The following is a 13,848-nucleotide window of genomic DNA, read 5'->3' on the forward strand; positions in this document are numbered from 1 at the left end:
GAAAATTAAAGAATATTTAGGCAGAGTAAGCCCGCCAGGTCGAACGCATGTTGCAATTGATCAGATAAGGAAGTGCGCGGAATTAGCACTATATCGGGCCGCGATTTTAACTGATCAACTCACACAAATGCAGGGCAGCGTAGAATGCCAAAAAAGAAAGCGCCAAACTACTAGATCATTTATTGCTTCGAATAATATTTTGACCGGAGCAGAATGGCAACGACGTACACCGCAAAATGAAGAAGTGGTCCAACGGGAAGACAACATGAGGGCAGCCGTAGAAGAAACACGTACTATCAGACGGTGTAGCCGTTGCAACCAGAGCGGACATACCTCACATACATGTAAAGGTAATGCAGAAAATGTTATATAACGTTAATATGGTTTGCTATAAGTATAAATAAAGCTGCTGTTGACTTTTGCGATCGGTTCGCTTGTCGATCACGTTAACGAGTGCAGCTTTCCATCTAGATAATATTCGAGGATATGATAGAACCTCATATATTGGATCAAGCACAACGCCGAACAGCGAATACAAATTCATTCAAAATTCCTGCTATACACTTATCGTATCGTACACCTTCTGTAATATCCTACAAATATGTTTTAAATTGAAATAACAAATGCTAACCCAAACTTCCTGCTTGCTTGAATTTTCTCTTTTCGTACCACAAGTCGCTCCGACTTGATCCCAGATTGATGATCTTGGGACACCCATCCCTGTCCTTTTCCAACCTCGTGCACGCGAAGCAGTAGAATGCGTCCGAGATACCTTGGCCGCCACAAATGATGCATTTTCCAGCGAAATTACCAAACGAGCATTCGTCGCATATGCGAACTAATGTCGTCGGCCGAACTATGGAAAAACAAACCGTCAGATCTCCGATCCAGCTGGGAGGGGGACAATAAAAACTTACCGTAGCTGTCACACACAGGACACTTGCCATCGCATTTGTCGCATAGCCGGCCAACGCTAATACCGGCCGTCTTTCGACACATTACGAGATCGGGATGATGGCGGGACATTGTCGATAAGTTGGAGTAATGACTGTCCTGTCGAATATTCAGACCCGAATAAAAACTTGTCAACTCTTTGGTCTACAGATTCTCGTCGAGCACTTCCTTTAAAACGAGTCCCTTCAAAGACAACTACTCAATAGTTGTACGTCGTGGCAAGGATTAGAGAACTCGGATGGTTGATGATGAATCAAAATATTTGACCTTGCCCTATCGGCGAAGCCAAATTTAGCTAATCATTAGGGTTTCAGCAAGCCCAGGAAACTTCTAGGTCTTTACCTCAGGTGCGATGAGCTTGTACGTATAAAATGGAACTCAAAATTAGGCGACATCGACTATCGAATGATGACTGAAGATACTCAACATATTATGCCAGACCGCACTCGCGTTTAATTACCGATACTGCAATGATCAGATCGTATGCGTGGAGAGGTGTACGGCTGTGGGGCCATGAAGCTAAATTCGGATTAACATTTCCTACGCTTAGCAGATTAGGCCAACCCGTCACAGTGTCCGTCAGGCAGTCAACATATCACAACATAAGATACCTACATACTCCTGGATGGTCTGTACGTCGTGGTCTATTTGCCACGTCACGGACACGAGTTTCACCGGTATTCTCAGCTTCTCGCGGAAATGTAAGGTCATACGCCGCTTACCGGTACTTCGAAGGCGCTCGACCGTTTGTGTCTACTGACCACCGAACACTGTTCAAGGGCGTTGCTGTCGTCGGCACTATAGGCGGTCTGTTTTATGTTACACACTTAGATATGTACTCCCGTCTACAGTTATTACTTCCTAATACCCCACGATGTTGACGGTCTATTATACAGGAGACACCTGTCAGCGGTCGAAGACGGTTCATGATCGTAAGCGAGAGTCTCGAGGAAAGGCTCGGCGGTTACCAGTATCTGCAACTACTCCGACAGTACCGGCATAGTATCTTGCCGGATAACCACCCTGCCGTGCTTCGGGTCCGGAGAGTGATGAAGCGAATAATACAAGTGTCGGGTCTGCCGGACGTCAACTGGGAGATCCACGTCGTGAATGATCCTCGGGAACCGCCCAACGCGTTTGTCCTTCCTGGTGGGAAAGTGTTTGTGTTTTCAAGCATACTGCCAATCTGCCAAGATGATGACGGCCTGGCAACCGTTCTCTCTCACGAGACGGCCCATCAGATTGCCCGTCACATCGGCGAGAAGCTGTCGCAAATGCCGTTTTATCTTTTCGGGTCACTGCTCTTGCAGCTTTTGCTTGGCTCCAGTATGGACTTCTCCTCGCTCGTAGCCTTACTGCTGGAGATGCCGGCGAGCAGGCAGATGGAAAGCGAGGCGGATTACATCGGACTGCTGATGATGAGCAAGGCGTGCTTTGATCCTCGCAAAGCCGTAGCTTTCTGGGGCAGAATGCAGAGGGTCGAGAGCGTCCAGCCTATGGAATTCTTGTCTACACATCCGTCGAGCTCGACTAGAATACAGCAAATCACCGAGTGGCTGCCAAAGGTAAGATAGATTTTGCTCTGACATTTGGGGATACCCTGGACTAACACGAACGGTCTAAGGCTATGGAAACTAGAGAAATGTCAGACTGCTATACGACGACAGGCAATTTTATGGACGCATTTAGTTTTATGCGATAGTTAGCTTGTATTGTCAGGCAACCATATTTAATCCAACTTGCGTTCCTCCCCAAGCAGTGAAAGCCATCTCTTACCGTGAAACCTAACAAAAAAAAACCCATACGTTATTGAATGCAGGCAAGCGTGGCTTATACTGGGTACAATCCTGCTGTAATTGTAAACCTAATTTTCACAACTAGGAAAGACAGAACAGACCCAAAATTAATATTGCCGGATTAGGGTAAAGCAGAGCGCGAAGAATGAAGCGGTGCATTCGCAATTAATTTCCCTCAAAACCCCATCGCACCGAGTCCATCACCCGCTTGCGTATCGCCACAGAACTAACGTCAGGAACGAGCCAGACAGTGCAGTGACGCTCTTTTTTTTTTTGTAGGCATGGCCTTTCACGATACGTTAGTTTATATCAACTCGACAGTCGAGTCGATTTCCGCTCAGTTCATCAGAATTCCGGGTTCCGCAATTGTCCTGCGCTATGTGCGCTCGTCTTACCAAAATGACCCTATGCGGTCGTTCCTCGAGTTGTGCTTGTTCTTGTTTGCTGTGCGATACTTTCTAGCATCGAAATATTCGTTCGCAAAGAAGGACTTTATTAAGCTTAGCACCAAGGTGAGCATAATACGACGGTGTTGTTACGCGTTTGGTTTTGGCGGCAGCTGACAACCAGATAGGAGGTTGACGATTTGGTTCACGAGTGGACGCCCGAACCTCTCGTTGCTCCGTTGGACGAGGCCGACCAGGCTGAAGTTGATAAGATCCCAGTTATTGTCGGGTAATAATTTATTCGTTGCGAGAATTTAAGCGTTTCTTTTTGCTGATTTTGTTTATCAGCATCTCTGGGCCGAAGGTCAAGTTGAGCACCGGCAAGTCGGTCATGAATCTGGCGTCGTTCAACATGTTGAATCTCCTTGGAAACGATCAGATTAGGGAGCGAGCTATCAAGACAGTTCGGGGGTATGGTGTCGGTGCTTGCGGTCCGTCTGGGTTTTACGGTACCCAGGACGTGCATATTCAGACCGAGAAGGATATCTCGAACTTCCTGCGCGTTCCTGCTTCTATCATCTATGCACAGGCCCTTAATACCATCACTTCGACGATTCCGGCATTCGCTAAGCGCGGAGATATCATAGTTGCGTAAGTAGAAGTGCATAGTCTGACGAAGGCCCCGCTTGGACTAACCGGCATAGTGACTCGGCTATTGGTCTCGCGATTCAGAAGGGCATTTTGATCTCACGGTCTACCATTCGCTGGTTTCAGCACAACGACATGGACGATCTCGAACGCGTCCTCCAGCAGGTTCATAATGATTTCAAGGGCCAGCCACTCACACGTCGCTTCATCGTAACCGAGGGCTTGTTTGAGAATTGCGGCGACATCGCCGATCTGCCCAAGATCATTGAACTTAAATACAAGTACAAGTATCGTCTCATCCTTGATGAGAGTTGCTCGATTGGTGTTCTTGGCAAGACGGGTCGCGGTCTGACAGAATACTATAACATTCCGGCGACCGAGGTCGACATGATTGTTGGTTCACTGGCCACCACCATGTGTGCCGGCGGCGGCTTCTGCGCCGGATCAGAGTACGTCGTCAGCCACCAGCGCATTTCGGGTAATGGATACGTCTTCTCTGCTGCGTTGCCTGGCTATCTCGCGGCGACCGCATCCGAATCCATCTCAATAATGCAATCAAGTCCGGAGATTTTCGCCCAGCTACTGGCAAATACTCGCGCGTTCCGTGCGATTATTGACAAAATGAACTACATGTACTCTCCGTCCGACCCCGACAGTCCGCTGATTCACCTGCAACTCAACCCTGAAGTGCTTGAGTCTCGCAAGATCGATGATGAGGATAAATTTTTACAAGATGTTGTCGACGAATGCATCGCCAACGGCGTCTTGATCAGTCGCAACAAGGTCGTCCCCAGTCAGGAAGTCTTCCCCGTCGAGAGCACATTGAAGATTATGATCACGACGGGCCTGACGAAGCGTGAGACAGAGAAGGCTGCGGCTGTTGTCAAGGCTGCGGTTTCCAAAGTCATGTCGAAGGTCCCGAAGGTCAAGCATTAGTTAACCGTGCATATGGGGTGGGGTTGCATATGGCGAGTGTAAATAGAATAATAGACATGCATATCCATGAGGGTTAGTAGTGCTGTGTACTATGTTAGCGTGCCTATCTTTTCTTTATTCGCCACCGAATTTGCAGAGGTATTTATGTATAGTATTGCACGGGATATATATTTACGTTGGTAGTTTTACTAACTTGTTTTTTTAATGGCAATGAATTTGGTACATTGGGAGTATTACAGGTTGAGATGTTGTTACTTTAGATAAATCCTCAATAATAGTTATAATTTAACAGTTTCAGAAAGTGATTTCCTGACTAGTGACCAATAAGCAACCCTTCCGTGCCACATGCAAAATTTATCAGTCGTTGTCAGGGAAATTGTCAATGCAGGTTCTGGTTAATTGAATTTTTATAATGCCGCTCAGCGGATATTTGTAAATTGTAAATTTACCAACAGTGGTTATATAAATCTTGACTATGGGCTGTAAACAATTGTTTGTTAGTTAAAGGCGGCTCGGATTTAGCCAAATCTCTATATGGGGTTAGGGCTATATTGTTGCAACAGTGAAGCAGGGCGGTCGGTCGTAACTCACAGAAACTGTCATGTACGGGGAGTGCAACCAACGGCTGGAACCAAGAGTTGCTAAGCATCTATTCTCGGGTCCACGCACTCGATTCCTGAGCCAATGGCTTCGGATTCTCGAAATGTCGCTGCCGACGACCAGCTGGCCACTCCGACGTCGTCTCGAACAGAGTCAATTGAGCTCCAGTCAATTGAACTTGAGCGTCATGACCGGACTTCGCCCGCGGCAGCTGCGATGGGCTACGTTGACGATACGAGCAGCAACCCATGGACGGATGGAAACGGCTATTCAAGGTATGTAATCGAGATTTTCCTTGACTGCTTTGATACTGATGCAAATCTGGCGTTCAGTAATACTCGGCAATCTGGGCTTCAGCGTAGCATTAGTGCGTCGACGTCAGTATTTTCCATCACCAAACGTGTTGCCAGTATCTTCTCTACGTCTTCGGAAAATACATCACTGCCAAGCGCTCCGGAGGTTGTAAACGAAGCAGCAGCATTGTCACGTAGTGGTGATTCGACGCCGTTCTCGCCTGAGAGGACAGGTAGATACAGTCTCGACAGCACTTCGACAACTGAAGGCTTGACAGACTGGACTGTACAGGGCAGTGGCAGACGCGTCGGCTACGAAGATTTATCTGCCATAGATTGGATTCATGAGTACCAAAAGGAGCGGCAGCGCGAACAGGTTTACCAACAGCAGCAAGGAGTTTGGGGAAAGCTCAAGTTGATTGGCGATTCGAGTCAGGTTTGGCTGATACTGATTGCTACCGGATTTGCTGTCGGCGTTATTGCAGCAGGTATCGATATTGTGTCTAATTGGCTGGGAGATATAAAGTTGGGTTATTGCAAGTCGTCATTCTATCTAAGTCAAGCGTTCTGCTGTTGGGGCGAGGATGGTATAAGCTCCTTTTTCCCGTCGTATGGACAACTTGCCGAGGCTAACTGAGAACAGAAAACGACGTTTGCGCCAATTGGGTCTCCTGGGGGGATGTATTACATGCTACGGGTGGTTGGAGTTACATCGTGTCATATCTATTTTACATTATCTTTGGTGTAAGTGACGGATTTTGATGCATTACATGGCGTTGTTCTTAACCCCCCGACTAGGTTCTTTTTGGAGGCTCTGCATCCCTCTTAGTTTTACAATATGCACCTTATGCCAGCCAGAGCGGTATCCCCGAAATAAAAACGGTTCTCAATGGTTTTATTATTCGAGGCTTCATGGGGTCTTGGACATTGTTGACAAAAACGTTGGGTCTGTGTCTCGCCTCGGGTTCTGGATTGTGGTTAGGAAAGGAGGGTCCTCTTGTTCATGTTGCTTGCTGTTGTGCAAATCTGGCAACGCGGTTGTCTTCAACGTTGAGGCACAACGAGGCGCGGAAGCGAGAAATCTTTTCTGCCGCGGCAGCTGCTGGAATCACAGTCGCGTTCGGAGCGCCGATTGGAGGAGTTGTATTCAGTTTGGAGGTTAGCACACGGTTGATTCAAAAATACGTCGACTAAACTAATCGCATGAGCTATAGCAAGTCTCTTATTACTTTCCTGACAAAACGATGTGGCAAAGCTTTGTTTGCGCTATGGTTGCGTCGGTATCCATCCAGCTACTGAATCCTTTTCGTACAGGAAAGCTAGTTTTGTTTCAGGTCATTTACAGCCGTCCATTCCACAAATTTGAGCTAGTGCCCTTTGTTCTCTTGGGGATCATGGGTGTAAGTGGTAGCTACAGGACCTTGGCGATAGACTTTGCTAACTGTCGAGAACAGGGAGTATTCGGCGGCTTATTTATTAAACTGAACATGCGAATAGCCCGGTGGCGAACGAGAAGTCGTATTCTTGGCTATCCTCTAATCGAGGTCGTGCTCCTGAGCGTCGCGACTTCCATTATCAACTTTCCAGACCCTTTCTCACGGCTTCAAAACAATATTCTAGTATTCCGACTATTTCAAGAATGTAATGGGAACCCCACAGTCCTATGCAATCCTGATTACTTTGGAAGTACTGTTCTGCTGTTGATGTTAGTGTGCATCATTGGATTCTTCTTTACGGCATATACTTTTGGAACGAGTATACCTTCGGGAATATTGATGCCGTGCATGGCTATCGGAGCTTGCTACGGCAGAATCGTTGGCATTGCTATGGAGGTTTGGCAGAAACACCATCCTGAGTTCTTCCTATTCGATACATGTCTACCAGATTTGCCGTGTATTACACCTGGAGTATATGCTATTGTCGGTGCTGCCTCCGCTCTTGGTGGTGCGACGCGTCTTACAGTCTCACTGGTAGTCATCATGTTTGAATTAACGGGCGCGCTAACGTATGTTTTGCCAATTATGATCGCGGTCATGGTGTCGAAGTGGGTCGGCGATGCGTTCGAAAGAAAGGGAATTTACGAGAGCTGGATTCAATTCCACGATTATCCCTATCTCGACAACAGAGAGGAGCCCATTGCCGATATTACCGTGGCAGAAATTATGACACGGCTAGACGAGCTCGTGGTGCTCACCGCGTCAGGACACATTGTCGATAGCCTTGAGCAGATATTAGCTACTCAAAACTTTAAGGGTTTTCCTGTCGTTGCAGATGGTCGCGAAGCTATCCTTATTGGATACATATCTCGATCAGAGCTACGATATGCATTGCAACAAGCGCGGGCAATTGGATTAGGCGGCGATACGCGGTGCTTTCTAGGTGGAAGTTTGCCATCTGGCGACGAAACGGCTCATTGTGTCGATTTGCGACAGTGGGTCGATCAGACCCCTATCACATTATCACATCGAAGTAGCCTTCAGTTGGCTGTTAGCATGTTCCAAAAATTAGTAAGTGCCGTGGGTATGCGTTATAGTGAAGTAGTTCTAAAAAATTTTTTGTCTAGGGTTTGAGATATGTGCTATTGACTATGCGCGGCCGACTTCAGGGTCTAATAACAAAGAAGGATATTTGCGCAAAGTATACGCTTCAATAGTCAGTCTAGTCATATTGATGTACATATTGAGTGGCAAATGTTGTCGCGATGTATATTATTGGGTCAATTGTTGTTTTTACGGACGATAGACTTTGGGTTCATTTCATGTTAGTGTCAGAGATACTACCCTTTGCTTTGATGATACATTCTATACAATATTTTAAATACAGAAGTAATGCTTGTATATACAAAGCGCACTGAGCGCAGGCCAATCTTTTACTGTTTACTTAGTGCATTAGCCATACTGGCCCAATATCTTCAAAAAATATTAGCTTGTTCGATATGATCAATTATGAACCGCGTTCTAGCTTACCCTTTGTGAACATAGTCTGGAATTTCATCTTTTGTCAGCCAAGCATAATCGATAATGCCAGATTCCTTCTGCGGGACAAAAGTGCCGGCAAATATTCTTGATTTAAGATAAAAGATCTATAGCCCCGCATTAGCGCCTGCCCAAGAGAGATAATATATCAAAACCACTTTACCTTTGCACCGTCATATGCCTCATTATCTTCAGGCTTATAGGGGTAATGATGATAGGCCGCAGGAGTGTTCGACACTAACCAAGTGTTCATGTTTGGGCCACCGGTATGGAGAAGTAGTCGCTTCGCTGCACCGGTTAATGATTCGCCGTTCAAAACCTCAGCCGCAGGAAATTTCCACTCGTTTGCCTGACGATCCTTCTTTACTAAAAGGTACAGTGTCCGATCCAATTTTCTCTCTAAACTGCGAAAGTCAATTGTTTTGTCCGCTTCAGTTATCCTCGACCGTGGCTCAATTTTAGCATAAATTTTTGCTGACTCTTCTGTTTCTCGCTCGACATCTCGCTCGGGAAACACTACTTCCTGCTTTGACCTCCTGTCACGATTGAAAACAATATCCGGCTTTTCAAACTCTGTCCGGTCGCTTCCATCCACCGTAGGCTGAACAGACGAGAATTGCCGCTCAGCCAATGTACCCTCGGGATAGTAGAACCACTTTGGAAATGTCCACATTAATCGCTTTTGTAATTCAGACTGATAGTTGTAATAGGCACTTTCAAATGGCGTCAGTTCCGGCGTAACAATCGGTTGTCGACACAGTATTAATCCAGACATAATCTTAAAGGCCACCGATGCTGGACTCTCGGCGACGGACGATGTGGTTGATGATAACAAACTTGACTCTGCCTCAGTCGTGATTTCTTTCGCTGCAGCAGTCCCTATTGACCGGCCGCCTTGTCTACGGGCCGGTCGCACGAATTGCTCTGCAAAACAATTAGTATCCATATCATTGCCAAAACCTTCAAGCAATTGAGCACCTACCGACCAGCCCAACAGTGTGCGGCCGCAGTGGTCCTGGCACATGCCGTAGAGTCATTTCTATCTCTTCAAGACTTAACAGCGAAAGCTTGAAGCGATAATTTTCGGTGGTGTGCGTTTCTTTTGGGAATATTGAAAAAAATTCGAGACTCAAAGCTCGGAAGAACGACGAACTGCAGGGTCACACTAAGATGAAACGGAGTGACTATTGGTGCCCATACCAAACCCTTAGATTACGGTAGAAATATGAAGCAATCTTTAAGTGGACACACAATTGCAGTATTGTATCCCGCAGTATTGCAATATCATCCACTGGAATCTTGTGAATCTCTGTGTTTGGGTGTATATTCTTGACTGGCGTTAGTATTTTAGTTATGTCTACCGACAATTTGGCCGCAATAGCGCTCAGACCGGGTTCAGCCTCTAACTGCAACTTCACAGCAGTGTCATTTTTAAACTGACAACCTGAGTATGACTATCATTATGTGAAGATCTGGGAGAGAGTCGGCTAAGTAGAGTAGCTAGGTCTATTCAGCCTCTTTCCATATTGGTGGTGTTTCCAGTTTTTTAGTGATACCATATGTTGGATCTCTCACTCCTCCACTAGCAGCTGATGAAACCCGGAGTAAATTTCCCACCCTATCTTCAGGGATCTATATAATCATCCTTGGACTCACAACTGGTTCATTTTTCTATCCGATGCAAAGAGGACCTTGATCTGGTACTTCTTATGACTGTTAGACACTACTGTGCCCTCTACGTATTTCTGCTTATGATGTCTTGAATATGGACAAACAGGATTGACTCGTACTACATCGATGACGTATGTGATATAAATGCTCGTTCATTGGCACAATCCTACTACTTGTTCCTGGTCTATTATCGTGCAAGCCCGCGTTTTTCTCAAATTCTTCTTTGCTCTTTGTATGCTGAATACTCGACTGTTCTATGTTTCTGACAATTCGTGAGATTTTCAGGAAAAAGGTACTTATTCTGGATTGTTTTGATGATGCTTATTCTGACACTTTTCGCTTAATTAGATCAAAGTTATCGACGGCGAAGAACGTTTTCCCCTTCTGTCATCATCTGCAAGCACGACCAAAGCAGATGTGGAAGATGATTTGTGTGTGTTGACTGTTGACGAGAGTCTCACTCTAGCACGCGCGTATCACCGCGTCCCACTTGCACTGGACCGTAAGACATGCAGAGCAAAGACAGAATTTGCGGGATCTTTTTCTTCTATACGTCCGCCTATTACCAAGCGTCTTAGGTACAGACTACTGCCACTGACCGGCCGCGCGGCGAAGAAGGCGTCTACGGTCTGCTCCACAACTGCATCGGCCGCGATGTCCAGCCGCAGCGTGTCAGACGCGAATTCGCAGGGGCCGTGGATTATTCGTGAATGTACTGTGATGACCTTTGAGTATCCTAACTCGCGCGCAACTTTTCGGGCATTTGATGCTGATCCTGGGTCGTCTAGGCCCGTTTACGTCGAGAAATCGGATGAACTCTACGTTGGCGGCGCAGATCTTGAGGCCCGCCTATGCTCACCGCCGCGAAGTCCATGGCATGAGATTGTCCGTCGTGAACTTGACAGGCCATACAAAGGCATTGACTCGCTGTCGATCAAAGAAAATCACTTGAACAAGATTGAGCAGATATTTGACGGTGCCGAAGAGCGCTGGCTGGTGCGGTATAATAGTCGGAAGGAGAGGGAGCGCAAGAATATACGCAGCTGGTGCTATGATCCTGTTTACGTTGAGTTCGTAAAGCCGTCGGATCGCGAGGAGTGGGAGCAGTTCAGAAGCTATATGCATGAGTATTGCGATGTGTGTGACTATTGCTATGAACAGAGTGCCATGTTGGCAGACTACGCCGAGGCCGACAATGCCAAGAGAGCGTACATTGAGTCGCATGTGGGATGTGCGATCGAACAAAGAGAGATTATAGAACACGAAGCAGAGCAAATATTTTACGCGATACTCGAGGAACGAGCAACAAAGCGACAACAAGGTCGAATCGAAGATTGCTTGAATGACTACGCGAAGAATAGACCTCCCTCTCCAGATCAATACCAGCTCTCGACCCTTACGCGCACGTGGAGTGAAGACCGCATTCAAAACCATTGGCAACAATACAAGAGGCGAAGGCAAAATCGCGTCGATAGGGCGATGCTAATGCAGCGTGTGTGTAATTTCATAGATAAAAACTTGTGGAAACGTAAAGTCAAATACTATCGGCAATGTTTTCGGCCCGGGTATTACGCTTGCGCGCTCTGCCGCGGATGACTAGTCTTGATACTGGCGCACGTACTTGCTCATGGGGGAGTAATTCTTGAATGATTATTAGGATTCAGAAGGCGTACAACGGCGTTGATGGTTGCTTTTATAACTGGCGATTACATGGACTTAATTCGGAAAAAGATCTATTCTTATATACAATCTGTCACAAGACATCTCTTGCCAAACAAAGTGTGGCATTAGTGCCACCAAAACCGGAACTGTTTGATAGTGCGTACTTCAAGTCATAATCTTGAGCCTCATTCGGTACGTAATTGCATGTAAACTCTGAGTTGGGTTCGAGGTTTTCGATATTGATCGTAGGTGGAAGCTTTCCATACTTCATTGCCAGTACGGTGAATATTGTTTCAACTGCACCGGCTGCACCCAACAAGTGACCAGTAGCGCCTTTTGTACTAGAAATGTTGATTTCATGTGCATAATTCTTCTTCAAACCATTCCACTCCGAGTCAACGCCACTGTCTACGCCATCAAGCATCAGCCTTTTGGCCGCTCTGTTCTCTGCTGCATCACCTTGCGGCGTGGAGGTTGCATGCGCATTGATATATCCGATATCTTTTGGTGAAATTCCAGCTTGGCGAATAGCACTCTTCATGGACAACAAAATACCGTCGCCAGAAGCAGGAGGAGCAGTAATATGATGAGCATCCCCTGACAAACCGTATCCTACAACCTCTGCGTAAATATTTGCGCCCCGTTTATAGGCATGATTCAACTCTTCCAGAACCACAGCGCCCGCTCCTTCACCCATCACAAAACCATTTCTATCTCTGTCGAAGGGACGACAGGCTGTCGCTGGATTGTCGTTAAAGTCAATAGCAAGACTCTTGGCGCGGGCAAATCCAGCGAGTGAGTATGGCGATATACAAGCCTCAGAACCACCGGCAACCATGACATCGGCGTCCCCAAATTTAATAAATCGAGTTGCGTCGCCGATAGAGTGTAGTCCTGTTGTGCATGCTGTTGTCACCGAGTGGTTGGGACCTTTGAATCCGTACTTCATGGAAACGAAGCCGACTGCCATGTTGAGGAGCATGCGGGGGACCATTAATGGTGAGACCTTTCGATATCCCTAAAGACTATAAGTATCTTCTAGTCTACAAAATGATCATCCATTACATTTGTCTCGAAAGTCAAAATACTCTCATATATATCATCGATATTCCCAATTCCGGTTCCGATACAAATACCCTTAGAATTATTTAGAACTGGAAAGTGTTTATATAATTATCATCTCAACATACTGTCCGCTCCTTCTGCAATTCTGTTTCCGCAATATATCCCGCGTCTTTCAGAGCCTGCGCGGCTACCGACATGGCGAATTGTGTATATCTACCCATCCGACGATCATCCTAGAAGTAATTAATCTTAGATGAGGTAATCGGTGAACGACACCATTTGGCAAAACATGCTTACTCCTGGCTCAATCCATTCGCTTGCAAGCCACTCCCCGTTTTTGTACCCGCCGGATCCTTCTGGAACGAAACCGGCAACTTTGCTTGGAATCGTGTTATACGCGTCATCGCCACGATTCAGAGTCGACACTATTCCAGATTTCCCCTGTAATAGCCTTTCCCAACTAGTTTTAACGCCTATAGCTCCAATGAGACACGACTCGTATTAATGACACACAATGTGCCTGTTCATCGCGTGAAGCAGACAGCTCCGTACTTACCAACACCCAGGGGGGTAATGAGCCCGAGACCAGTAATGACTACGCGTCTTGCCATCGAGAATGTTTGCGGGATCACCTCTCATTCACCCTCATACATACCATCAATCTATGTCGAGCCGTGATCTTTCACCAATGGATTTTTGAACACTTAATAATCCTGCAAGTATCTCGCCAGCCACATGGTCAGAATTACGGGTTGATGAATAAACCCCACAATTCGTAAGCGTCAGAATTGAGGGAGCATCTATCATTATTAAGTTTTGGGCATGTAATCCAGAGCTTAAATCGAAGCGTCAAGTTGACGTC

At 46.4% G+C, this 13,848-nt stretch overlaps 8 protein-coding genes across 8 annotated transcripts; 5 read left to right on the plus strand and 3 right to left on the minus strand.

Moving 5' to 3' along the window:
• V1513DRAFT_384698 (uncharacterized protein) lies at window positions 1–373 on the plus strand (the record flags this gene model as incomplete). Its single annotated transcript, XM_066895179.1, has 1 exon — window positions 1–373. A coding segment is annotated over one exon (373 nt), but the record flags the coding sequence as incomplete, so codon positions are not given.
• Window positions 370–1,190, minus strand: V1513DRAFT_452066 (PHF5-like protein). The gene is made up of 2 exons (XM_066899063.1): window positions 918–1,190; window positions 370–856 (listed from the first exon to the last, which is right to left on the minus strand). Exons 1-2 carry the CDS (start codon window positions 1,024–1,026, stop codon window positions 627–629), a joined length of 339 nt encoding a protein of 112 aa, XP_066751248.1. The 5' UTR covers window positions 1,027–1,190; the 3' UTR covers window positions 370–626.
• Window positions 1,191–1,880: 690 nt separating this feature from the next.
• Window positions 1,881–2,656, plus strand: V1513DRAFT_460526 (peptidase family M48-domain-containing protein; the record flags this gene model as incomplete). Its single annotated transcript, XM_066899839.1, has 2 exons — window positions 1,881–2,519; window positions 2,579–2,656. 2 exons carry the CDS (start codon window positions 1,881–1,883, stop codon window positions 2,654–2,656), a joined length of 717 nt encoding a protein of 238 aa, XP_066751249.1.
• Window positions 2,657–2,940: 284 nt separating this feature from the next.
• V1513DRAFT_452072 (pyridoxal phosphate-dependent transferase) lies at window positions 2,941–5,021 on the plus strand. The gene is made up of 4 exons (XM_066899064.1): window positions 2,941–3,262; window positions 3,325–3,425; window positions 3,485–3,787; window positions 3,841–5,021. The coding sequence occupies exons 1-4, from the start codon at window positions 3,032–3,034 to the stop codon at window positions 4,718–4,720; spliced, it is 1,515 nt and encodes a 504-aa protein (XP_066751250.1). The 5' UTR covers window positions 2,941–3,031; the 3' UTR covers window positions 4,721–5,021.
• Window positions 5,022–5,327: 306 nt separating this feature from the next.
• On the plus strand, window positions 5,328–8,567 carry V1513DRAFT_452074 (chloride channel). The gene is made up of 7 exons (XM_066899065.1): window positions 5,328–5,595; window positions 5,653–6,200; window positions 6,257–6,357; window positions 6,412–6,771; window positions 6,828–7,013; window positions 7,068–8,120; window positions 8,177–8,567. The coding sequence occupies exons 1-7, from the start codon at window positions 5,405–5,407 to the stop codon at window positions 8,264–8,266; spliced, it is 2,529 nt and encodes an 842-aa protein (XP_066751251.1). The 5' UTR covers window positions 5,328–5,404; the 3' UTR covers window positions 8,267–8,567.
• On the minus strand, window positions 8,364–9,746 carry V1513DRAFT_452078 (mitochondrial 54S ribosomal protein mL46). Its single transcript, XM_066899066.1, has 4 exons — window positions 9,571–9,746; window positions 8,752–9,512; window positions 8,580–8,695; window positions 8,364–8,522 (listed from the first exon to the last, which is right to left on the minus strand). Exons 1-4 carry the CDS (start codon window positions 9,623–9,625, stop codon window positions 8,483–8,485), a joined length of 972 nt encoding a protein of 323 aa, XP_066751252.1. The 5' UTR covers window positions 9,626–9,746; the 3' UTR covers window positions 8,364–8,482.
• A 372-nt stretch (window positions 9,747–10,118) lies between these two features.
• On the plus strand, window positions 10,119–11,934 carry V1513DRAFT_235352 (uncharacterized protein). The gene is made up of 2 exons (XM_066894431.1): window positions 10,119–10,551; window positions 10,608–11,934. The coding sequence occupies exons 1-2, from the start codon at window positions 10,516–10,518 to the stop codon at window positions 11,853–11,855; spliced, it is 1,284 nt and encodes a 427-aa protein (XP_066751253.1). The 5' UTR covers window positions 10,119–10,515; the 3' UTR covers window positions 11,856–11,934.
• On the minus strand, window positions 11,926–13,798 carry V1513DRAFT_452085 (thiolase-like protein). Its single transcript, XM_066899067.1, has 5 exons — window positions 13,543–13,798; window positions 13,284–13,459; window positions 13,112–13,219; window positions 12,987–13,058; window positions 11,926–12,939 (listed from the first exon to the last, which is right to left on the minus strand). Exons 1-5 carry the CDS (start codon window positions 13,595–13,597, stop codon window positions 12,013–12,015), a joined length of 1,338 nt encoding a protein of 445 aa, XP_066751254.1. The 5' UTR covers window positions 13,598–13,798; the 3' UTR covers window positions 11,926–12,012.
• Window positions 13,799–13,848: the final 50 nt, after the last annotated feature.

Source organism: Lipomyces chichibuensis (genome assembly GCF_038497645.1).
Source record: "Lipomyces chichibuensis strain CBS 12929 unplaced genomic scaffold V1513scaffold_45, whole genome shotgun sequence".
NCBI lineage: Eukaryota > Fungi > Ascomycota > Lipomycetes > Lipomycetales > Lipomycetaceae > Lipomyces > Lipomyces chichibuensis.